This window comes from Schistocerca piceifrons, chromosome 3, assembly GCF_021461385.2.
Source record: "Schistocerca piceifrons isolate TAMUIC-IGC-003096 chromosome 3, iqSchPice1.1, whole genome shotgun sequence".
NCBI classification, from domain to species: Eukaryota; Metazoa; Arthropoda; class Insecta; order Orthoptera; family Acrididae; genus Schistocerca; species Schistocerca piceifrons.
This window is the reverse complement of record NC_060140.1, coordinates 495261717-495288759: the sequence shown is the minus strand read 5'-3', so window position 1 is coordinate 495288759 and position 27043 is coordinate 495261717. Positions and strand designations below refer to the sequence as shown.

At 41.8% G+C, this 27043-nt stretch overlaps 1 protein-coding gene across 1 annotated transcript in view; it reads left to right on the top strand.

Annotated features, from left to right (window-relative positions):
- Positions 1-27043, top strand: part of LOC124789367 (GTP-binding protein Di-Ras1) — a 394418-nt gene that overhangs the window by 322117 nt on the left and 45258 nt on the right. The window contains exon 2 of the mRNA XM_047256694.1: positions 6897-7092. Coding sequence (XP_047112650.1) covers positions 6928-7092 — 165 coding nt within the window. The 5' untranslated portion in view covers positions 6897-6927. The remainder of the gene's footprint in view (positions 1-6896; positions 7093-27043) is intronic.

Genomic DNA, 27043 nt, shown 5'->3' with positions numbered 1-27043 from the left:
ACCCTTCTACACTGTCGTCTTTGACAACTGCAGTTCAGGACCTGGTTTACAACAGACTACCTGTGAAGATAAGATGCTCTGACACCGTCAAAACCCTCTTCAAATACTTCTGGTCAAGCGGTGCTTTTCCCTTTACACACACACATTCAGTCAATTCGAACTGATTAAACAACGGACGGATGTTTTGTCGTATGGGGGTTCACAATAAATCGAAATGCACTATGAACTGAAATTACGGATTCACTCTGAGCAAACAGCAAAACCCAAAACGCTTTACACTCAGGAGCCGCCATTTTTCGTAAGCAGCGTATGCGTATGTGGTGCTGCAAGCGGACAAATAACAACAGTATTCGCGCATGCGCTTATCTAAAACTGAGTTACTCTTCAATCGTGACCTTGAACCAATGCTTACTGTTCATGCTATTAAAATTTATAACTGGGACATTCTTTTATAAATAGCCTCCCAAACCTCACTTCGTAACTGAGAAAGTAAATGTTAGCTGATGTATGACCTCGGTGTGGAGTGGGGTACAGTCCCATTCATCGATAGATCTTTTAAAAAAATAACTGAGATTTATTGGAAATTATAGCAGTGAGCCTCAATAGTAAGCTACAAAACAATATATTTAGATTCATTTCATTGCCTGTATTCTTTAACAACTTTAATGTTATGTGATGCAGATGGACTTTATGTAACTTCCTACATCTACATCTACATTTATACTCCGCAAGCCACCCAACGGTGTGTGTCGGAGGGCACTTTACGTGCCACTGTCATTACCTCCCTTTTCTGTTCCAGTCGTGTATGGTTCGCGGGAGAACGACTGTCTGAAAGCCTCCGTGCGCGCTCGAATCTCTCTAATTTTACATTCGTGATCTCCTCGGGAGGTATAAGTAGGGGGAAGCAATATATTCGATACCTCATCCAAAAACGCACCCTCTCGAAACCTGGACAGCAAGCTACACCGCGATGCAGAGCGCCTCTCTTGCAGAGTCTGCCACTTGAGTTTGCTAAACATCTCCGTAACGCTGTCACGGTTACCAAATAACCCTGTGACGAAACGCGCCGCTCTTCTTTCGATCTTCTCTATCTCCTCCGTCAACCCGATCTGGTACGGATCCCACACTGATGAGCAATACTCAAGTATAGGTCGAACGAGTGTTTTGTAAGCCACCTCCTTTGTTGACGGACTACATTTTCTAAGGACTCTCCCAATGAATCTCAACCTGGTACCCGCCTTACCAACAATTAATTTTATATGATCATTCCACTTCAAATCGTTCCGCACGCATACTCCCAGATATTTTACAGAAGTAACTACTACCAGTGTTTGTTCCGCTATCATGTAATCATACAATAAAGGATCCTTCTTTCTATGTATTCGCAATACATTACATTTGTCTATGTTAAGCGTCAGTTGCCACTCCCTGCACCAAGTGCCTATCAGCTGCAAATCTTCCTGCATTTCGCTACAATTTTCTAATGCTGCAACTTCTCAGTATACTACAGCATCATCCGCGAAAAGCCGCATGGAACTTCCGACACTATCTACTAGGTCATTTATATATATTGTGAAAAGCAATGGTCCCATAACACTCCCCTGTGGCACGCCAGAGGTTACTTTAACGTATGTAAACGTCTCTCCATTGATAACAACATGCTGTGTTCTGTTTGCTAAAAATTATTCAATCCAGCCACACAGCTGGTCTGATATTCCGTAGGCTCTTACTTTATTTATCAGACGACAGTGCGGAACTGCATCGAACGCCTTCCGGAAGTCAAGAAAAATAACATCTACCTGGGAGCCTGTATCTAATATTTTCTGGGTCTCATGAACAAATAAAGCGAGTTGGGTCTCACACGATCGCTGTTTCCAGAATCCATGTTGATTCCTTCAGAATAGATTCTGGGTTTCCAAAAACGACACGATACGCGAGCAAAAAACATGTTCTAAAACCCTACAACAGATCGACGTCAGAGATATAGGTCTATAGTTTTGGGCATCTGCTCGACGACGCTTCTTGAAAACTGGGGCTACCTGTGTTCTTTTCCAATCATTTGAGACCTTCCGTTCCTCTAGAGACTTGCGGTCCACGGCGTAATCTGTGTAGAATCGAATTGGTATCCCGTCAGGTCCAGTGGACTTTCCTCTGTTGAGTGATTCCAGTTGTTTTTCTATTCCTTGGACACTTATTTCGATGTCAGCCATTTTTTCGTTTGTGCGAGGATTTAGAGAAGGAACTGCAGTGCGGTCTTCCTCTGTGAAACAGCTTTGGGAAAAGGTGTTTAGTATTTCATCTTTACGCGTGTCATCCACTGTTTCAATGCCATCATCATCCCAGAGTGTCTGGATATGCTGTTTCGAGCCACTTACTGATTTAACGTAAGACCAGAACTTCCTAGGATTCTCTGTCAAGTCGGTACATAGAATTTTACTTTCGAATTCACTGAACGCTTCACGCATAGCCCTCCCTACGCTTTGTCGTGCGAACCGAAGGAGGTGTTTTGGGCTGACTAGAGTAGTCGAGTTTGATTAGTCGAATGATCGGACCCGGACAGAGCAGCTGCATCGTATGGTTGTAGGCAAGGACTGCACAACTTGCTCTGATGATACATGTTTCTGTGATCAGTGCAGAGTGAAGTGTAAACAGAAAGATTACTTTCATAAGTGATTATATTTTATGCAAATAATTTTATGTAAATTCTATTTGTTATGAACTTGGACTGTGTTACTTTTAATATCTCTTTTAGCAGTTTGTGTTTTTGTCTGCTACGTCATTAGTCTATTAAAAACGACTGGCATCAGTTACAGAAATGTGACTGTTAATTTCGTATCATTGAGAATCTTAGCCCACTCATTAGACAGTTTCTTATGGTCTCACATTAAGAAACACGAATCTACTACCTGAGCGTTGCTTGTGTGCAGGGACACCTATTCCCGACACTGGGTGTGTGGACAATTAGGATATGTGTGTTCTGACTTGTGGCAGAGGATAACCAGGCGTGTTACACCTTTTACATTCAGCGTACAAATGCGAGCAGGCGCTTGTGACCTGTAATAATGCAGAAGACGAAATATACAGGACGCTAGTTGCTCTGAACAATGACTCTTACTTTGTAATTCTTCAAGCTTTCCCGGTGGATGTGTTCTAAATAGTCTTCACGTTGTGCACAACGTGTTCCGGCGGCAAACCCTTGAAGACTATTTACGACTCTTACTTTGTTTTTTTGTAGAGGAAGAGCACTTTATATGCACACATTGCAACTCCGCAGCCAGTGGGCATCCACATGAGTTTCGAATGACTATGAAAGCCCCGCAAGTGGCTGTGTCATTAGGCGGGGCACTGTCAATTATCTTCGGCAACTTCCGCCAAGCTGTGGGAAGTTTATTCGCCCTCTCCTTTCGTGATTTCCCTAAATCGCTCCAGGCAAATGCCGGGGTGGTTCCTTTGAAAGGGCACGGTCGATTTCCTTCCCCGTCCTTCCCTAATCCGATGAGACCGATGACCTCGCTGTTTGGTCTCTTCCCCCAAACAACCCAACCAACCATCTCCTTGTCGCACACGTTGGCTTGACCACCACGCCGATCAGGCATGCCGCTGCAAGCAAGGGAAGTGGAACGTAAAATGCCTTCGTGGGCAATGATGACGACTTGTTATTAATGAGAGAAAATGTAACGCCTGCAGCCGTCCTTATGATTTTATTTATTTTGTAGCTAACAGTTTTGGCGCCTCAATGCGCCATCTTCAGGCTTAGTTGATGCTGAAGGGTTTGACACTATATATATACTGCATCAGTAGCTCACATAACTGGTTACGCAATCTGACTTGCTGGCAGTTGGTGGATGGAGTGCTGACACCAAAGATTTCAGATAGTCTGCGTAACCAGTTATGTTGGCCACTGATGCGGCATATATAGTGATCGTATCAACCCCTTCAGCATCAACTGCAGCCTGAAGATGGCGCATTGAAGGGTCGAAACTGGTAACTACAAAATAAGTAAAATCATAAGGACGGCTTCTAACATTCTGCGTAGTGTCTGTTTGTTCTAAGTCGTGTGGCCGACCGTTGTGGCCGAGCGGTTCTAGGCGCTACAGTCTGGAACCGCGTGACAGCTACGGTCGCAGGTTCGAATCCTGCCTCGGGCATGGATGTGTGTGATGTCCTTAGGTTAGTTAGGTTTAAGTAGTTCTAAGTTCTAGGGGACTGATGACCTCAGAAGTTAAGTTCCATAGTGCTCAGAGCCATTTGAACCATTTCTAAGTCGTGTCTCCCTACCACTTTCGCGCAACGACGCTCTGAGCGTGTTTTTTAGGGAATTGACTAGTTTGAACCTGGGACCTGTTGCTGGTAAGGAGACGTCAGACCACACATGACATGTAGAGTTCAGAAGAGTTCAGTGAGACTAGCGATGATATAATCAAATACTTAATGATTTCAGCATCAGCTCCACTGCACTCCCTGTAAAAGAATCTTAATACTAACTAAATTTAGTGGAAGGGGTTCAAGGCTTTCCTATTTTTAGTTAGCTGGTGAAATAACGTCGAAAAAGCAGTTAAGTTTACCACTGGAAATTTTATTCTACTCACAAAACATTGTAAATTGCACTATTGATGAAAGGAAATGTTTTAATACAGGATGATAAAAACCAACTGCGTTCAACAAAAATGTGAACGAATATTCCCTGAATGGGTTTCCAAGTTCTACAATGGATCGAAGGATGACTTATGCCACATCACATCTATAATCTAGGTTTAAGTTAAGTTTCATAAAAGAGAAAACCATCCAAATTATATACAGTGACCCTCAATTATCTTTAATTACTTATTTAACTTGTCGTAAATTACAATGGCTGATGTGGCTTCTCAATAATTATATAACAGAAAAATCATCGCGTTCCAGATTTTAACTTACGTAGCAAATGTGAATACCATGAGCTTTAATTGACGATCGACACTAGTATTACGCAAAAAGGGGGTGTAACAGATGATACTTCTGCAGTTCTGAGTGAAGCCTTATGTGCTCAAAAATGCGGCATCGCGTGCGTTCATTACCTTGTCGGTGTTTAGGCAGCATCAGGGGGCGGCGGGCGGCACAGCTCTTCACATCTCGCCGTCTCGGAAGCAACTCTCTCCTAACTTCTCCTTACTACAATTTACCGAAGTTGGTTTAGAAAAAGCTGTCTGGCTGTGTTTTCAACTGACCAATCAGGGTCTCAATGTTAACCTTAAGCTCCACCTACAAAATTCTGTCTATCCAATGAGAAATGCTTGCAACGTAACAGAGACGCGAAAAAGTCTCACGCTAAAACTTGCTGATGGTGTGGTCCTTTTAGTGTTATTGTAAGATGTATACTGTTCTTCTGGAGGGCTCTATCTTTTAACATGGGCTGGGGAGTGGTTTTGGCGGTCAGCTGGCGACGTGGGTGTCCATCCCTTATCGTAGGGCCTCCTAGCCTACACGGTTCTGCTCTCGGTTTCTGCTCTCGTTTCTCCCCTCGGAACTGCGTCTGTTTCACAGTGGGAAGGTACGACATGCATTTAGGCGTTCTTGTGTTAGTCTGTGGTATTCCATTTGCTTACTCGTTGATCGTATTACTTTGGTTAACTTAATGTCAGGATTTATTTGGAGCTATGTGACATACTACCGGATTTGCTATCATGTCAGGGTTTTCATGGAAGGTGTTGGATTTGCCTGACGCCATACAGGCTGTAGGCGTTTCATTTTCTCACAATAGTGAACAGCCAAAGGCCCGAAGACCTCCTGTCAAAAGGATAGACATACAAAAACTTGTTATTAACATCATTCAACTTACTGATGATGGGAAGCAGAAAGGGGCAAAATTTTCCAGTTGAGTATGGGGAGTCGATAGAGTGGAAATTGCAGTACAAGGAACATTATAATGAGTTCGGTGGGATTCAAAATCAAATGGCTCCAAGCACTATGGGACTTAACATGTGAGGTCATCAATCCCCTAGACTTAGAACTACTTAAACCTAACTAACCTAAGAACATCACACACATCCATGCCCGAGGCAGGATTCGAACCTGCGACCTTGGCAGCAGCGCGGTTCTGGACTAAAGCGCCTAGAACTACTCAGCCACAGCGGCCGGCAGGTGGGATTCATTTACTCCAAAAAAGAACAAATAATACTAACGCAATAAGTATCCAATTGATATGGATCCGTTCGTTATTAGGCAGCAATTTCTGCAATTTATGAGCCGTACAAAGCAATAACAAGTTTGAGAAAATTTGACAGTTGTCGTCTAGCAGAAGTTGAGTGTAAGGCTAGCAACGAAACTCTGAAAAAAATGTTCAGTCTGTGGGATTTGGTTTCAAAAGGTGTCAGAATGAACAAGTTATGATATTCGAACAGGACGAAATAGTTTCAAACAGGCATAGTGTGTCAGATTTTTTTGAAAAGAAAATTTGACACCAGTATTAAACCAGCCAGTAGTTCATTCAGAGCCGTTACACTGCGCGTGAATACTGGCACCGAGACGTCATTTCCCTTACACTTTTGTAGAAAATGCTGTGTTCTTTTCTTATACCTATTATGATGTTTTGGATTTCCTGTCAAACAGGAAAGAAAATGATTTATGTATGACCTGATCTGATTTTTGCCTTGTATCCTGTGAAGATAGTCCGTGACTGATATTGAGGTTGAAATAAAAACAGCTGATGGTCAAAATACGTTTCTTCAATTAACAGCTGCTGAATGTGACCTAACCAAAACATAAACACTTTAATTGCGAATCGCAGAGTAATCGTGTAGATGTTTGAGCTGATACTGCGCAGAGGATCTCTCTGAAAGAGCAGCAGTTGTGTAAGAAGTAGTGCACGCAGCAGACGGCTTGCTCGATGGTACGCTGAGAGGGCGCCGTCTTGTCCACAGAGTGGCGGCGATGCAGCAGCCGTGAGGCGCCATGGGGGACCACGACCGCATCCGGCTGGTGCTGCTCGGCGGCGCCGGCGTCGGCAAGAGCGCCATCGTCAAGCGCTTCCTCTTCAATACCTTCACCGACAAGTACCGCAGCACCGTCGAGGACCTCTTCTCTCGGGAGTACGATCTGGGACCAGTTTCGCTCAAGGTACCTACCTGTTCACTGCATACCCAGTTTCAATGCAATATTGTCAAAAATGTCTTCCCTCACATTGTCTGTACGGCATGTCTCTTTTTCGCACTCGTACACTTCCTACTTTTGTCTATGACTATATAGGGTGTTCACATGAAACCTCAGTCACTAAACAAATGAATTTTTTTTTTAAATGTGCTATGAGAGATGCTTGCAGTTTGCGGCATAATGTAAAGCAGGGCCGGCCATAGCGTGCCAGACTGCACGCAGGTTGTGTGTACAGGCCGCGTGCGGGCAGAGGCTCGGCCTGTCTTGGGTGCGCTCTTCCTTCGTGGAAGTGATCGGTTCAGTGCGACACTTCATTTCGTATTGCTGTGTGGCATTTTTCGGTCGGCACAACTCTCTTCATTTCAGCAGAATCGTGGTGTCACTGTTGTTTACCCTTCGCTATTTATTCGTGTTATGGAAGGACATTCACAGATCCAGGGGCTGTATGCACAAAAAGAGGCAGTCTAGCGTTCTACCATCACATGACTTTAAAACTGAATAGGAATGACAGTAGAGAGCGATGAGAATTCTCAATATATACACTAGCTGGAAAAAATTAGTACACCCTTCTAGAGGTTTCCAGCTGGTTTCCAGTTCACTCAAGATTTACGGTTGCAACAGTGCATATGGAGTACATGAAATGATTACACTTACAGATAAATAGTACAAGTGGTTCTAAAATACCAGGTATCGACCAATGCTGAAACACCCATATTAGAACGTGGTGTAGCACACAAAGGTAGCAATGCAGACGCTGGCTCTGGGATACGCCTGCTTGAACTGTTCACGCAGTTCTGTACGACGTGTCGGTTGACGAATCGCGGGAATCACTTCTCATTCCATCATATCCCACATTTGCTCGACTCGAAGCAAGTCCTGAAATCGTGCTGGCCCGAGAAGTTGCTGCACATCTTACAGAGCATGTTGAGTTTCACTCGTAGTATGTGAGCGAGCATTATTCCGTTGGAACAACACATCACCTTTCTGTTGCAATAATGTCAAAATAACGGGCCTAACATCATCGTGCGCGCACCGAGTGCAGGTGCCGTCCCCTCCAGAAACACCACGGGCGAATGAGACTTGTAGCTTATTGTACCTGAGACCATAAGGAACCAGGATATCTTGCACTTATGCACTCTACGAGACAACACTCACCAGGTCTACATCCTGCGCTCAAACGACCACCACTTGCATGCAGGAAGAATTTGCTTTCATATTAAGACCACGGAACGCCATTCCACCTTCCAAGTGATCCTCTGACGGCACCAGTCGAGCTCTGCACGTCGATGCTGTGGCGTGAGCGGAAGACGTGCCAGAGGTGTGCGTGCCCGTAGTCCCACTGCTAATAAACAGTTCGCAACAGTTCGTGTTGACACGTCTGGGCTGTCTAACCTGCGCTGTGGTAACTGTACGATCTCCCGCTGCTGCCATTACAGTACGACGATTCTGACGTACGTCTGTGCTACTTGACATCTGACACCTCGTCTACCCCCCTCAGTCCTACGAAAATTTTTATTTACATTTTTTATATTTTCTTCTATGTTTTGCTTATTAGCAATACTAGAAACACAAGAAAAATGTTTAAAAAATCATTCATTGCTCCTAGTCCTACAAAGGAATGTCCTTCACAGGGAACGTTAGCACTCAAGGTGTAATGAAATTCCACAAATCATATTTCATTAATAACATTATTTTTAGTTTTATCGATGCATTATTTATTTAAATTACTACGAAAATACATTTTATTGTTACTAAATTGTATCTAGGTATATCTACTGAACAAAAGGAAAGTAGATCAGAAAAAAAATCGGAATACAATAATCATTTATTTCTGATGACAATTTAATTCATTTAATCTTCACAGCTCGTGATAAAGCTTGAAGCAGTTGCGTGTATCTTGGAGGCAGAGGAAAGCTTTACAGCTGGAACATCTTATGTGTGCCTTATTAGCTGAACACCTAGGAAATCCACAGCGAAGTCTGGTAACCAGTCGAGGAAATTCTGGTAGATTTTTAGTTCGAAGGGCATCAGGAGGGTGATCAGCTCTACATTTTGAACGCTTTCGTGCTGGGTTCACGTGTATGCCATAGATATTCCTCATACTTTACTCTGAACCAGAGGTTGTCTAGAACGTCATTCCAATGTACCCAAGACAGCGTGATCACATCTGTGCTCTAGCCATGAAGCACAAAAAGCGAAATCAATGCAGTGCATAATCACTTTTACAGTCCACCTCTTAGTTCTGCCACTTATTCTATAATAACTGATTCAACTGTCGAGAAAGTCGACACCTCCCAAAACTTGAATTGTAGGTGTTTACAATTGTGGGATGGTCCACTTGAATCTACTTTTTTCTTTCCTGCACCAGCTGCGACATGTATCAACTGGATTTACTCCTTCTCTACTGGACATGAAGGTAATAGGGCGATTGTCGAACCACTTCACTGCACAAACTTGGCCATCACTTCTCACTGACTGATCAATGGATCCCCTACCATTTTTCTTCATATCCTTGTCCAATGGTAGTTTGGAAGCATTTGGAATTCTGGAGTTCTGTAATGTTCCAGTAGCTTGTCACTCAGCTTCACTGTGCAATTTGTCAAAAAGCTACTCTGATGTGAAATAACGGTCCATATATATGGTCACTCTAGGAGGAAGAGTGGCTGTCAGTTGTATAACAACTTTTTCCACCTACATCCATATTTTAATGTTGAGTGTCAGTCACTACAGGATCACCTTTCTCTTGGTAAAAGGATAAATCTAAAGGAAGACCATCAGTTGCAACTAGTACAAAATTATTTAGTCCACAAGGGTTAGGTTTCCATTTTGTGACCTGTCTTGCTGGACTGTGACTCCAACATGGAATCATCTGTTCATCAAAAGAAACGTTAGTGGGCCTGGGGTTCAATCTGCAACTATTCCGTACACTTTCAAGATTACGTGGTATTTTCCAAAATCTATTATTTTGTTTTACTTTGAGGGACATTTCATCATCATAAACAAATTTCAGATGTTTCCTAATTGTAAAATACCTGATACAGCAATTTTTTTAGCAAGCCTTTCATCCTCGTCTCTTTGGCCCAGTACATCCTAATCCTAGGATAGCACAAGTGTGACATCATCACTGTCGCAGAGAGAAACCTTTTCATTTCATCTACAGTACATTTCAGCACTCTCCCAGTATTTTTAAGACACCTTCTGTTTGTATATTTGGTAAGGGTGCTAAACATAATTTCTGGCAGATATTTACTCACACAGTCATGTGGTGGTAAGTTCACACCGACTGCAACTTGTTCGTCATACTAAGGTGCAGGTGTAAGGGGAAAAAATCCAAAGCCTTCTTCCAAAATTTTCTGTCTGTGGTAGATTGACTAGAGCAGATTCTTTCATATCTGCTATCGTTCCTGTCTTCAGCTTTGTCTTCATCTTCATTAGCTATATCTAATTGATGTTAATTACTAACATGGTAATCTGGATCTGTCCAGATATCATCATCATCATCATCACCATCATGAGAGAGCTCCAATTCACTCACATCTCCATGAAATAATTCATTTAAAAAATCTTCAAATGCCTTTGAATCTGAAAAAAATTCGAAATTAGGCCTAAAAATTGTAGAATTGTTCACCTGTAGATTATAGTTTCCAGAAACATAATTAATATTAATCTAATATTCACTACAGAATATAAAATGAACAATTAAAATATTATTTTTGTTAAAAAAAGATGAAATATTTTGTTGAGAAATCACTTATACATTACACCAAGTCCTGAAGTCCCCTGTAGGGTACACTCGAATTTCAATACATTTTTCAAAGACAATTGTAAAATTATTAAAATTATAATTTTAAATAATTATTCTCCGACTATTCATTTACGTTATCCCATATAAATTATAGTTATTAAAATAGAATAAAGTAGTGATAAGATACTTACAAAGAACCTCTCCTCTGAAAACACGCTTTCTTCTCTCAGCCATTTTCTATTCTGCCTGGCGACAATGTGATTCAACACAATGATGATGAACTGCTATTGCAAGAGGTGCTGCTATCTCTGAACGTCCTCCAAAAACACTTTTCAGTGCTGCCAACATGATACGAGCTCGGGGATGAAATTCCAAATACTGTTAGTCTTATGTCCCCCATAGGGAACACCAAAACTGAGGAAGCTAAGGGTGTGAAAATGTTCATGTGACTACTGAAACCGTCATCGATCCACAACTGACGCAACGCGTGCAACTTGTATGGCATTTCTGCTGAAGTACCATCCCAACACTCGGAAGGCCACAATTTGGTCCTTTTCAAATTCGCTTATTTGGCTGTATGAAGTACAAGTGCGTCTCCGTAGCAGGTTGCCTACTTGCTTCAGACGTCTGCACCACATTAACCCTTCTAGGTATGATCACTCCCTATTAAAGGGTGGACACAGAAGGCGCTCTGGTAACTGCACCACTACGCATCTGTTGGCCGGTGACAGTGAAACCACTATCAGTACATTTACTATCCTCCAGCTGACATATGCCGTCATCGGATCAAAATCGACGTCGTCTTTCCAGGGGTACTAATTTTTTTGCGGCTGTGTATTATGCAGTCGAATGGGTACATCAACTTTGCTGTGAAACGAAGTAACAACGCATTGCTGAAAGAACTGAAAGATTCAGCTGACAATCAGAAAGCAAAAAAAAAAAAATTACAACGATCGACAGATGGCATTCTTTGTTCCGACGAAACGCTTTACGCTAAATTTGCGTGCATGGAGCACGTGAAGAAATTGATGGTAAGAACAGCAAATTTTCTAAAGTCGCACGAATTGGTCCACTGTCAACTGCAACAAGTGGAATTGAATGAAGAGTAAGGAGACCATATATATAATTTCAAAGTACGTTGGTTAAGTCTGGGGGCATGACTGGAACAATTTTTCGATTTAAAAACCGTTATTATTGAATTTATGAAATAAAAAGGGATGCAGACCTCCCATTTCAAATATACTTGGTTCTATATTGCCCACAGTAAGACATTGCAAGGTGAGAAACAATTTATTTGTGATTTGATTGGCATGCATTAAAAAAGAAAGTCACATCGTAGCAGGAACAAATTCTGACACAGTCCAGTTCCCTGAACTCGCAGGCGTTATGGAAAAAGTGAGTTCTGAAGGAAGAACAGTTTTCTAAACAAGGATGGTTCCCTAAATTTTTGAGAACACTGCCAATCGTATTTCAGCTTTCGAAACCGGTCGCCGTTTCAGTTGAAAGTATCTCCGTGCATATGAAGATGCAACTGACTGATCTGCAGCGTAATCCCAGTTTCATAGACAAATCATTTCAGGTTAAAACAGTTGAGGACAACTACACTGTTTTCCTCAGGTAGAGTTTCCACATTCCCATAATGAAGTTGCAAAAGTACTACAAGATTTTCGATTATGAAACTAAATAAGTCACGATTAAGGCGCAACCAGAGTGCTAAAATCTGTGCAATTGTCTGCATCCGTCCTATTTCGACTGTTTGTACCAGTTGAAAATCAAATCTGCAGTGCGTCAAATATAATTAAATATGACTAAAAAATTGGTTTTGTTTTTGATCCATGTTGTTGAGAAATGTGAAGTATAACACCAGGTCGTATTCAGAGCGACTGCATTGCAATTTATATCCAGTGCCTTTGCGCGATTCTGTAACCAGCTTCAGGCTTTAACAACCTTACCACAACAAAGGTCAAAATTTAATGATTGTGGTGTTGCTCACACTGCTAAATACTGCATTTTCGTGCAACAACAAAGTTACTATGTGGCCGGTGTCAATAGAGCACAGTTAATAAAGTCATTTCATGTAATAATGAATAAACTAGGCACTCATCTTTTCGTGTTTCCCACGCTGGTCTCGTTGTAAAATCATGGCTCAATCGTCGAAAATCTAGGTGGTGATGATTCCAAGCTCGGATGCAAAGAGGCCTAGGTTATATTCTGCTATATTCAAAAATTTTGTAGATGCGCTTCACAAACCATTCTTGAAGATTAAACCTTTCAAAGTTAGCACAATGGTGATGTAAAAAAATAATCAGCACTCCGAATTCAAGTTATACTTCTTTTTTATTGCTTTTGTTGCAATGGCACGTAACACACAAAACATCACTTCACAATACAAAACATACTTGAAAACCTCTTCCTCACTGTTGAAGTTCACATTTTATAAACTGGCTACAATATGCGTCTTTCCAACATGACGTCCAACACTTGACTTTTTCAAGGTCCGACTCTCTAACAAATAACTAATAATCGCTTACGCGCCCAAAAATCAGTGTTACAAGTACGTCAAAGATCATAGTGACAAAAGAAAGAATACACATAAGAATAATATCATTGCAACATAAACATATCGATGTATCAAAGTACCTCTATATTAATGAAATCAAATCTGAATGTTGTCTCAGAAATATGTCAACTACTTTACAGAAACACAGTAGAATATTACTGGTATCGAGAGGTTCAGGTGAGCTGCCGTAATGGTTGCGTAATTCAAGTTCCATTACAAGGCCTAATGAAAGACACAGAATTTTTGTAACACTACGCCCAAGGATATGTCCACGTTCGTAAATCACACCTAGTTTAGCTCGCGAAATTAATGAAAAGTAAGCCACGGGATAAGAACACCACACTAATGATTTGGCGGCAAAATCTTACCTATGAACAACCACTCCGAATAACTACAATAAAAGGATCTTTCTCACCAATATCGCGGACCTGGTAGTGCCACATCTAACCTGCAGTATAATCGTCCAGCCGTAGCAAGTACCCACGAAGAAGTATGGTTCAAAGCTATCCGCAAGCATGTATTCAAAAAATGCTAGTAGGGTGACTGGCTGAAAACACCCGCATCCATTATAGATGACCTCGCTTCCGCCAAACGTCTCAAAGAGACAACGCAAAGGATATGTAATGTATAACTTATATCCGTACCGCTTACAGAACATCTTTGGAAAGTATCAACAAAGACAAATTCATTAATTACTGAATGATAATTACTAAAAAATTAGAACTGGCCGTTTAGCGGGCAACATTGATTGCTGAATTGGTCCAGTTACGTTTATGTGACAAAGTTAATTTTAACCCATCATTAAACACTGGTCATCGATGCACTACACTGTATTCTTGTAAACATACCATTAGTTGGCCTGTGCTCCACGTGCAGTTACACAATTTGTTGAAGCACTGGGCTATAACATCGACGCCGCTGGGATTAAGGAAAGCGTTGTGCCAGCAATGTAAACACATTACTATTTTCTCTGCCTGTAGTACCCTGCCCTCATGTTCAACCGTCCTCCGCACACAATTACGCCATTTCTTGAAGCACTGGGCTGTGACATCGACGCCACTGGGAATTAACGCTTGTGAGAGACGCGACAGCTTGGGAGCTCTGGGAATTCAGAAGAGTCGCAGTACTGTACTGTGAGCGCCTCTGGTTAGTTCACAGCCAGAGCTAGTGAAAAAAGTTGATGACATCAGCTCCCCGCGTTTCCTTGCGATGAACTGTAGTACTCTACTCGACATCTTGCCAACATGCAAACACAAAAACATTATGGACACATTGAGAACTATGGGCTACGCGGTCGCAGAACACACCGAGCGAGGGGTTTAAACCCTCGTGCGGCCATGCTGATTTTTGTGTTCCTTTATTTTCCTAAATCGCTTCAGGCAAGTGCCGGGATGGTTCCTTTGAAAGAGCACGGCCGATTTCCTTCCTCATCCTTCCCTCATCCGATAGAGCCCATGACCTCGCCGTTATGTGTCCTCCCCCAAATCGACCGACCGACCATCGGAGTACACCTACTTGATCTCGTGTCCTGGATGCCTGCGAAACTGTTGTTCACTGATTCACAATAGCTTTTTGTTTGACAGAGGGCCACAGGGGCATATCTTAATTGATAACAGTTCGTAAATGACGGTTTTTATCAATTGAGGAAGCTGAGAACTTTGCCTACCCAAGCCAACTGCTATTCTGCGGCATTCGGTAACAATTCCCTATCACCATATAACACTGAATTTATACACACCAGAAGACGCAACTTTAAAGTTACGAAGCCTGTTGTATGGGTCTCCAATCGTCTTGAATAAATACAGTTCCAGAGTAATATTGGATTTTTCATACAGTTTTATAATATAATAATTTTAACATCCGTATGTAAAGACCTGTCATACTGTATGAATTGGTCAATTATGTATAATTCAAAAGCCCTTGCAACATTTCTTGATCGTTGTAAAACTGCATGACTTCTACAGTCAGGAGATCACAGTATTTTCCAGAATGATATTTCTAATTCTAAATGGACCATTATTATAATGACTGAACTTCTTTATTTCATTGCTCATTGAAGAGAATTCAATATGTATTTTAATTAAGACCCAGTCCCCTACTCTGTATTTCATTCGTTTCACTGTCCTGCCATGTGAACATTTTCTGTCTTCTACTTTTTTATTCGTTGCCTCTAAAGCTTTTGTAAGTCGTTCCTCTTGTGTTAGATCATCCCTCTGTGAAAAATTAATTTAATCATCGAAAGTAGCGTCCAGTTTTTTGCCAATGAGAAGAGCAGCACCTGATAGTAACCCTGTTGGATCATGATACAAACTGCTGATAACTATTTCAGAGACACCTAATTCTTCAATCCAGTTCTTGTGCTTCATTCCACAGTGGGCACAGAATATACATTCCATCTCAGGCATTAAACATTCTGGTGGGTTTGATGCTGGTCAATGAGACGATATGAAAATGTGCCATTTTCCCTGTTTCTGTTCCTGTATGAAGTACTTCCAAAGATTTTAACGAAACATTGGCTATTGTCTGAAAATATGCACAAAATATTCACTTTTCAGTTTTTTAATCATAGGATTGCTATCAGCTTTTCTTTCAGACAGAATCATACAAATTTCAAGAAAATATCCATAACAAACATAATTTGTGTGAAATTTTCTTTAGTGTGTGTGGCCATAGCCTATAAAAATCAATTGCTTAAATCTCTAAAGGTTTCTGTGGTTTGATGCTGTGCATGAACCTTTATCTTCAACAGTAGAAACTTTAGGTTTCTGATATAGATCACAGTACTTTCCGAGCCATGTTATCGAAAAGTATTTTCTTGCAACTTCAGCATTTATTCCGTGGTCTGACGTGAGTGTAGGTAACATGCACATATTTTATAAGTTCATCTACAATCTGTCTGGGTACACTTCTGCTTAACATGTGATCATGCCTTAAATAATATTTATCTATCTTGTCTTTGTTAGGATCTTCGTATCTTTCTTTGACCATATTAAGAATTTCATCTGCCTCCTATTCTTGTCCGATATTGCATCGAATTTTTCGTAAGAAACGTTCACCTTCTACATCTTTTATAAAAGGAATGTTAACGTCTTTCTGCCTGAAATGAGCAACTTTAATATATCCATGTACCTTGGACACTATTGAAAGAGCATCTGGAACAGTACTTTTCCGTTCTGGTACATGCAGAATCGTGAAATCATATTCTTTATGTACTAATGCCCACCAGGTTAGCCTGTTGTGCATTAATTCGCTATTTAACGAGATTTAATGTGCCTTGTAGTCTGTAGCAACGGTACAATGTCTTCCTAGCAAGTATAAGCAAAACTTTTTAAACCCCCATACAATGGCAAGTACTTTTCGTACCATGACTGTGTATTTTCTCTCTTAGATTGAAACGGCGCAGTTCGCAAAAGTGATAATGAGATGTTCATTGACTTCATCAACTTCACTCGCTTCATACACATCTGAACCAAGGGTATAAACGTCGAAATCCATATAAAAATAGAAATTTTAATTCAGATCAGTAATTTTTCATTTAATTCCAATGCTGACATCTTGAGTTGTTGGGAGTTCTGCCGGATATCAGCGTCGTACTTGCACGATATTTCGGTCACGTAGCTCGTGACCTTCATCAGGTGCGACCTAAGACTGCTCCTCGAGTGGACCTGGTCCAGTATTTATGCCGATGGCCTTCCCCCTCCATCAACGGCTGCAGGCGCTTCCTCTGTGGTCCGCGCCCATTCCCTGCGACCTGCTGGAGCGTTGCTGCTCTGTTTTCCGTCCGCTGCGGTTCTAGGTGTTCCCTCTGCGGTCCGCGCCCACCAAACCCGCTCCTGGGGGTTTCATCTATGGTCTGGGGCACCAAGCGTTCCCCCTGCGGTCCGCGCCCGCTCACCACGACCTGTTGGAGCGTTGCCGCTCCGTTTTTCGTCCGCTGCGGCTCTGGATGTTCCCTCTGCGGTCCGCGCCCACCAGTCCCACTTCTGGGTGTTCCATCTTCGGTCTGGTGCGCCTTGCAGTCCGTCAGTGGCTCGTTTTCCATCTCCATGTCTCTGGTTCTTCTGTTTGTGTAGTGTTGCAGCTGGCCCCGTTGCTCCTTTAACAATTCCAGAGCCTGATCCCAGGCTCTGCTTAGCTGGTACCCTTGTGAAACGGTTCATAAGATCGTCAGCCATTTTAATTTCTATCGATTCTCTTATAACACTGTCCCAAAATCTGGGTGTTTGTGCTAGAATCTTGGTATCCTCATACTTCATGGCATGATCTAGTTCTAGACAGTGTTCAGCAATGGCTGACTTAGTCACCTGTCTTAATCTAGTGTGCCTCTGATGTTCTTTGCACCTGATCTCCACAGTTCTTGTCGTCTGGTCAATGTAGGACATGCCACATTGACAAGGTATATTGTAAATCCCTGGTTTCCGTAACCCCAGGTCGTCTTTGACACTCCCCAGCAGTCCCCTGATCTTGTTGGATGGACAGAAAACACACTTGATATTGTGTTTACGGAGGATCCTACTGATTCTGGCAGAAATAGAGCCAGCATAGGGCAGATATGCCACCTTCTTTGCTTCATCTTGGTCTTCTTCAGGAACCTGTGGTATAGTGGCTGGTTGGAGTGCCCTCTCAGTTTGTCTGTCCGTGTATCCATTCTCGAAGAAAACTGTTTTGAGACGTTCTATCTCTATAGGTAGATTCTCTTGGTCTGACAGGGCACGTGCTCTGTGGACCAAAGTCTTCAGAACCCCATTCTTCTGTGCAGGGTGGTGACAGCTGCTGGCCTGCAGATATAAATCAGTGTGTGTTGGTTTTCGGTACACACTGTGGCCAATTGATCCATCTGCTTTCCTCTGGACTAGTACTTCCAGAAATGGCAGCTGGCCCTTCTTCTCCAGTTCCATGGTGAACTTGATATTAGGGTGGCATGAGTTAAGATGTTCAAGAAACTCATTGAGCCTGTCCATCCCATGTGGCCAGATCACGAAGGTGTCATCCACGTACCTAAAGAAGCATGTAGGTTTAAATGTCGCTGTCTCCAATGCCCTCTCCTCAAAACTCTCCATAAACATGTTGGCAACCACAGGGGACAGTGGGCTGCCCATAGCTACACCTTCAGTTTGCTCGTAATATTGGTTTCTGTACAGGAAATACGTGGATGTCAGTGTATGACTGAACAGGTCCAACAGAGCACCGTCAAATTTCTCTGCAATCAGTTCCAGTGAGTCCTTCAGTGGGACCCTGGTGAACAGCGATACCACATCAAAACTTACCATGATGTGCGAATCTGTGATGTGCACTTGCGTGAGGCGTTGCAGGAAATCTTCTGAGTTGCGGATGTGGTGAATACATTTCCCCACATATGGAGACAGGAGACCTTTCAAGTACTTGGCTGTTGTGTACGTAGGTGCCCCAATATTACTGATAATTGGACGTACGGGCACGCCCTCCTTGTGTATTTTAGGCAGACCATACAGTCTAGGTGGCTCTGGCGCTTTTTCCCATAGTTGTGTGATGATCTTATCGGGCATCCCTGTTTCCTTCAAGAGAGCACTAGTCTTCTTGGCCACCTTGTCCGTGGGGTCACACTCCAGAATTCTGTATGCAGGGTCCTCCAGAAGTTGGCGTACTTTCTCATCATAATCCACCCGCTGCAAGATGACAGTGGAGTTCCCTTTGTCTGCTGGCAGTACCACAATGCTGTTGTCTTCCCGGAGTTTCTTGAGTGCAAGCCTCTCCTCGGTTGTGATGTTCGATTTCGGTGGCCTGGCCTTGGGGAGGGCCCTGCAGGTCTCTCGGCGGACTTCCTCTGCCACATTAGGTGGAAGTGTGGCTGCAACTTGCTCTACTGCACTGACGAAACCGGAAATGGGTACGTTTCTAGGGGTCGTAGCAAAGTTGAGACCTTTGCTGAGTACCTTTAACGTTGTATCATCAAACAGTATGCCACTCAGATTCGTCACAGTGCGTGTCTCTTCCATCTGCTGTGCTTTCTTACTCATGCGGTCAAACTTTGCAGATTGGCAAGATGAGGCATTCCTTCTGGCACACTCAGCTAAAGACCAGGAGGCACGGTCTACCCAATCCCAATCTTCTCTTGTTAAGGAGGCTGCCATGTACAGATGAATGTGTAACAGCTACCTGGCCCCAACATCTAACCTGTGGCGCATATCTCGAATCCTCTCTCTCACTGAGCTACGTGACCGAAATATCGTGCAAGTACGACGCTGATATCCGGCAGAACACCCGACAACCCAAGATGTCATTAGATCGCCGGGAAAGCCTGAAGAGTTACAATTCAAATGCTTCTTGATGTTCCTCACAACGCATTCTTCTTTGAAAGCTTCATGGGCGCAGACAAGATGTACCTAACGATTAATCAGCGATAGAAGCTGGAAACACCTAGAAAAGATTTGAGTTCTTTGCAGCACCTCTGAGTGAGAGAATTCCTTACATCTTCCATTTCCTTTAGGCCCATTTCACTTCAACTTGTAGAAATTATATAACCAAGGAATTTAACCTACGATTATCGAATTCTGGTTTCTCTAAATTGATCATTATAAGAGTTCGCCTAAAGGCTTCTAGGACTTAGCATAAAATTTCTAAATTTCATCCCATGAAGTGGTGCTAATTAGAATATTAAATAGTACTTGGCATAGAATTTCTAAGTGCTTATTCTATGAAGTGGTGCTGATTAGAACACCATCTATGTAGAGGAGAACATGCCTCAGTAACTCAACTTCATTGAGTGCTCTCATAAGGGCTGCTGATGAGACTGAAAGAATGAACAGCGTTCTGTTAAACTGATAGTATATTCCATTATGTAAAATGGCAATGTACTTTCTGCTATCTTCATCTAACACTAGTTGCTGTTAACTACTCATTAGCTCAAGTCTGCTTAAGCATTTTACTCCTATCAACTGTTGTGGAAGAGATTTCAAATTTTGCAGTTGTTCACTTTGAGGCAGAATGATGCAATTCACTACATGAGTGCCTATAAGTATACACGCTGTGCCATCCTTCTTTGTTATGGTGTGAACTGAATTATAAAATCAATATTACTTTTATTTTTAACCGGTTTTAGGCTTTCAAGGCCATCTTCAGACATTTACTGAGTATTATCACCAAATAAGTTAAATGTTAGCAGACAACATTCGAAGAGAAGTAACGTCTTTGCAATGAAAAAGTAAAAACTGAACAGTACATAAATAACAATGGAGTAGACAGAAAAACCTTTAGCACAAAATAGGAGTAGCATGCCTACATAACAGTTTCTATTAATAAACAAAACTAATGAAATAAAATAAAATTAATACTAGACAAGGCTGCATCAGGAGGTACAAAACATGGAGAGTGATACACAATCAATTAAAAGAAGAGACAGTTATCAATGTAAATACAGAATACGTAAGGAACTTAAGCAATATCAATAAGATAAACAGAAATTAATATATGCAGGAAAATGGAGGTGTTTGAGGGAACCTACAGTTTGAGAGTGTGGTGGTACTGCATTTTAACATTAACATTATAATCAAAGTAGTGGCTGTGTACCAATTTTCATTAAATAAATGAGCAAAGTAAAATATAACAGTATTTGATGAGACAACTACGAGGGGTGTTAAACGTGGACAATAATACAAGTACCAGTAAAAAGAAAGCCTTAACTATTGAAACTACGGTCTATGTGGAATACAACGACAACTTCAACAAACAAAACAACTTAATGAATACAGGAAAATGGGAATATGTAGGAAGATAGAGTGTGGGAACTAATGAACAACAAAGATGATTATATGAAGTTTAGGAGAGGGGAAGTGTTGAGCTGTGTCTGGTCATTTAGGATGAGGTCTGGACTGTGAGCAAGATGTTTGTTAATTTCCAGGGCTTCCAGCAGGTCTGGACTGTGAGCAAGATGTTTGTTAATTTCCAGGGCTTCCAGCAGGTTGAGTTTATGGCCTTTGTTTGCTAAATGAAGTACATGGGACACTGGCTGGTAGTTGTGACCCTCACTCAGTGCATGCACAGCAAATGCAGAGTCTGAATTCTGCAACCTCCAGTTGCGTTCATGTTCAGCCAGCCTAGTTGATATGTCTCTGCCTGACTGACCAGTGTCACAATGTCACAATCAGAACAGGTGATTTTGTATGCCCCACTGTTGGCTAATAACTGGATCTTGTCTTTGCCATTAAAAACACACAGGGCTGTCGTGTTCCTGACGTAGTAGGAAAGCCTATATTTGCAGGATTTCAGTGCTTTGGCTACAATCTGTGATACCTGACCTAGAAATGGCAGTGTACACCATTTCTTGCAGACAGTGGATGGGGAAGATTCTGTTAATATGGTTCATGATTCTTAACTTTAATTTTGCAGGTGCAGCCCTTGATCAAACCAGGTGGTTTTGGAAACAGATAGATGAAGCATTTTAATATTTCTATTAAGCTCTCTCTTTCTAACTTCAGGCAATGTCTGAATCTTATTCTGAACATTAGTCAGAGCATCTTGATCATAATTACTCTTTCATATCTCGGTATCATCCTTTGAATATTTTAAAACTGCAGTTCCCTATTCTTCTCAAAAATATATTAATCTAATGTTCATGTATGCAGCATCCCTGTTATCTTTGCTGAAGAATTCTTTAAATCTTTAGGCTCGTGTGAGAGCAGTATCGGAAAGTGTTTGCTCTTGCATTCTAGCGTCACTTCGTGGCCACCATGCTGTAGTTGGGCAAGATGCCGCGTATGAGGATCTCTGGCAGGCGCGCATAGACGCTGACAGATATCGAGTCTAGATAGAGATCACTCATTTATTCCAACTGTATCCTGAGCGCAACAGACGTGATCATCAAATTCGGATGCGAGGTGTTACAAGACAAGGTTATGCTCATATAGATATTTACTATGATAAACACAGTCCGCAGGACAAAAGGTACCAAATTTCAGCGTTTTTACATCGACCATTGCTTTGCATATTCCCAAAATTTCGATCTGTATTGATGAGTGCCCACAGCACGGTAATCTCCACAAGCAAACTCACAGCGATACAGTAAAGGAGATGGATCATCTATTTCCGCCACTTCTGTCGGAACGCACCTATAAATAATAATCTACTGCTGATGAAGGTAGTGCAACGCTCTCGTCAATGGCAGCTGCGCCTCTAACATCGAATTAGAGCCCTTTCCGTGTATCGGGCTGCAGGAGAGCACTTAGTGATCTGCCACACTTGACACCATTCCAGCCCGGCGGTGGCTTTTATGAGACCTGAACGATCCCAGCCATCACCCCCCGCCTAGTGGCGCAGTGAATACGTTTTGCATGAGGCTAATCGGGCACTCCATCAAGGGAGGAAATTCTAACCTTTGTTAATAGAGCAGAAAGCGCGCCGCTTCATCTGAACAAATTCATTGGCTAATTGGCAATATTTCCAGGAATTTGGATCAAATAGTTCCGCTTGTTATACGAGAATCATCCTTTTGGCTGTTGTCAAAGGGTGCAACTTCATTGCCGCGGTGGCAACAACAAAATTAAATTAATCCCCAATCAATATCAATTACTTGCTATTAAGCCCTTACAGGAACATCCATCTCTCATGAAGCATACTGATTAGCAAAGAAATAGTTAAATCCATATCTACACATACTACAAAAATAAATGTATTATTATTATTATTATGTGCGATTGGACCCATACGGATCACGCAAAGCTTTTCCGATTCAATTTTTTAATTCTCCAAACTTCTCTCATTCTTTCCCCATGAATTCTCTTTCTTTCCTCTGTCCATTTTGTCCCCTGTCTCTTGCAAACTTCATTCTCGGGTTGTACTTTCCAACTATTGATTTTTTGCCTGTATACATTTCTGTTTATAACTTCTGAAGAATTTATTTGTGCATTTTCTAGATCTGTTTTGGTTTCTTGTATCCAGGGTATGGTTTTCAATTTTTCAATGTATATTAAAATTTTGTGGGAGAGTCTGGGTGTTTGGAGTCTGTGGATATGACCGTAAAATTTTAGTCTTCTTTTCCGGATGTCTGCGGCGAGGTTAGATAATTTTTCTGTAGTTTTCCGAGACTGTAACCTGTATCCATCTTCCGTTCTTTTTGGGCCAAGAATCTTTCTGATAATTTTGCGTTCCTCTTTCAGGATGCCTTCCAGGTCGCCTTTTCTATGGAGTGTGAGTGTTCCGCTGGCATATAGTGCTTCGGGCTTGATTACTGTATTGTAGTGTCGTATTTTTGAGTGAATGGAGAGACACTTTTTATTGTAGATGTTGTGGGTTTTCCAGTATGCTCTTTTCAGTTTTTGCAGTCGAACTTTTTGTGCAGTTTTCTCTCCCCCTGTGGGTTCTAGGACCTCGCCTAAGTATTTAAAGAATGGAACTCTCTCAATTTGTCCATATTTTGTAGTCAGTTTTTGAGTTTCAAATTTTGAGCAGATGAATTTGGTTTTTTGGAAGGAAATTTGTAGCCCAACTTTTTCGGCGCATTCTTTGAGAATGTCTATCTGTTTAACTGCTGTGGTCTCGTTTTCTGCTAGAATGGCCACGTCATCTACAAATGCCAAGCATGAAATTTTAATACCATCTTTAGATCTTCCTAGTTGTATAGGCTTCCAGTAATTTTGATTCTTCTGTTCTTTTTCCCATTCTCGGATGACTTTGTCTAAGACAAGGTTGAAGAGGAGTGGAGACAAGCCGTCACCTTGTCTGACGCCGGTTTTGATCAGGAAGGGCTCTGATATTTCACCCAGGAATTTTATCTTAGAAGTTGTGTTTGTGAGCGTTTCTTTGATAAGGTTTAGGGTTTTCGGATCGAGTCCTAGCTCCTCAAGGATAATAAAGAGAGATTGCCTATCGATTGAATCATAAGCCTTTGCGAAATCAACAAAGGAACAAATGATCGGACTGTTTCTGACTGCTTTGTATTTTAGTGTTGTCTTCAAATTGAAAATTTGTTCTGCACAGGATCGGTGAGGGCGAAAGCCAGCTTGGTATTCACCAATACTGTGTTCGAATTGTTCTTGTGTTCGTTGAAGAAGACAAGCTGAGAGGATTTTATAAGTGACTTGGAGAAGGGAGATTCCTCGATAGTTGTTTATATCTGCCATGTCTCCCTTTTTATGCAGTGGATGAATTAGGGCGCATTTCCAATCTTCTGGTAGTTTTTCTGTCTGCCAAATGTCTGCGTTGATTTGAGTGAGTTCTTTGAGGGAATTTGGTCCAAGATTTTTAAGTAGTTCTGCAGTGATATTATCTTCTCCGGATGCCTTGTTGTTTTTCAGTCTATGAATATGTCTTTGGATCTCCTCTAGTGTAGGTGGTGGGGATTCTGGATTTGTGTAGATAGCAGTTTCTTGAGGGAATCTTGAAGAAGGTTCAGGGCAATTGAGGAGTCCGGAAAAGTATCTTGCCAGCTCCTCACAATTTTCCCGATTTGTGAGCGCTAGTTTTCCATCTGGTTTTCTGAAACATAGATTTCGTGAGCCGTATCCATTGATTCTCCCAGCAAAGGTCTTATAGAAGTCTCGTACATTATAGTTACGGAAATTTTCTTCAATAGACTCGCACTGTTCCTTGAGGTACTTCCTCTTGACTTGTCTGATTGTTTTTGCCACTTCTCTTCTGGTGTTGTGGAAGTGATCTAGATTTTCTGGGGATTTTTTACTGTTATACTTCAGAAAGGCTTTCTTTCTTTCTTCCAGCGCTTTTTCACATCCAGAGTCCCACCAGGGGTGTTTTGTGTTCTTTTTCAATGGGATCAGTTCTTTTGCCTTCTTTGTAATTTTTGTTCGAAATTTTTCCCAAGAGTCAGCTGGTTCCTTTTCCCACTCCTCCTTCAGATTGGTTTCTTTGATTGTTCGTGTGTCAAATTTCATCATGTGTGTTTTCTTCGGATAGAATTTTTTTGGGGTGAATTTCACTTTGATGCGTGTTAAGTAGTGGTCTGAGTCAATGTTCGCCCCTCTGTGGACTTGGACATCATGGATCTCTTTCTGTACGAAATAGGAGATGGCAATGTGGTCAATCTGATATTCGCCGATCTCTTGTATGGGGGACCTCCAGGTCTTTTGTTTTCTAGGTTTTTTTCTCAAAGATGTAGACATTATTTTTAGATTATTTTGTTGGCATAGTTCAATAAATCTCAGTCCGTTTCTGTTGGTGAATCTGTGTGCTGGATATTTTCCTACAGTTTTTTGTTCTTTCTCTCTGCCAATTTGTGCATTGAAATCTCCCATTCAGATTTTGATATCATCCCGGGGAATTTTGGCCATGACATCTTCAAGTTTAGTCCAGAATTTTTCAGTTTGTAGTTGGCGTTTTTTGTTGTCTATGTTTGTGGGTGCATGAACATTTATCAATGTGTATTTCTTGTTGGCGCATTGGATACGCATGGTCATGAGGCGATTATTTATGGAAGAGACCTCTCTAATTGAGCCTAATATATTTCTGTGCACCGCAAATGCCATGCCCAGGAGTGGCGTACCATTGGCAATTCGTTTGTCAGTCTTGCTCTTGAAGATGCGATAGTTTCCATAGTCTATTGTATTTTCATCCGTGAATCTAGTTTCTTGTAACGCTAAGATCTTAATTTTTTGTTGGTCTAGCTCTGTTACTAAGTTGTGTAATTTTCCAGGTTGAATTAGGGTCTGAATGTTAAAGGTACCAATGTACATGGGAACCTTGGGACGAAGTTTGCTCGAGAACTCTGATCGTGATGGCCCGGGTTCCCCAGAATCCGAAAACCCAGTTGTCGTCTGTCGACGAGTGGATTGGTTACCACCTGGGGTAATTCTGTCATTACTCTCACGAATCATGATAGCTTGTAAGTTTTGGTCCAGTGTTTCCACTGGGTGTTTAGAACCAGGGATTGTCAGTTCCTGGAGCATATAATACAGCCGCATCTACTAGATGGACAGACGCTGACCTCGCTGCCGCTCGACTCGAGTACAGACGCATTGAGGATTTGGAATGTGAGATATTTTTTTCAAGGTTTTCTCCTATAGATCCGCCGTGTTCTGCGTTAACAGGGTCACCTCGTGTAGGATGTGGCTTTTCACCACGCACGGACGGTCTTGGACGTAGCTTCCTCAGAGGAAAAGGTCTTGCATACCTCCTCAGCTCATCCCTGGGGTGGTGAGGACCAGTACTGAGTCAACCCCAAGCAAAATAAATGTATGTATATGTATGTATGTTCTACGGCTCCTCCTAAATCACTGGACCAATTTCCACCAAACTTTGTACACGTGTCACTCACTGTGTGGAAATGATCGCCATGGGGTTAAAAACCGCCTACATAGCACAGGACTGAGAGTTGGGGTGAAAAAGCTGTGTAGTCCATGACGCGAATACACATACTTCATTCATCCAGTATTTGAGTATGAAAGCACATAATTTCAGACCTCTACGAAACTTTTTCTTGCTTACAGCCCCCACAAAATGGCGATGAAGGGGGAAAAGTTTATAGCTTTCTACATTTTTGCCGTTCATGCAGTAAAACTGCCACAAGAAGCATGGCGTTTTAATTTATTACTTCTTTACTACTAACTGTAACTGACACATTTTGCAGACACCATTCACGTATACTACTGGATGTATCTGCAAAATTATGTTATTGTAAGACACATTGT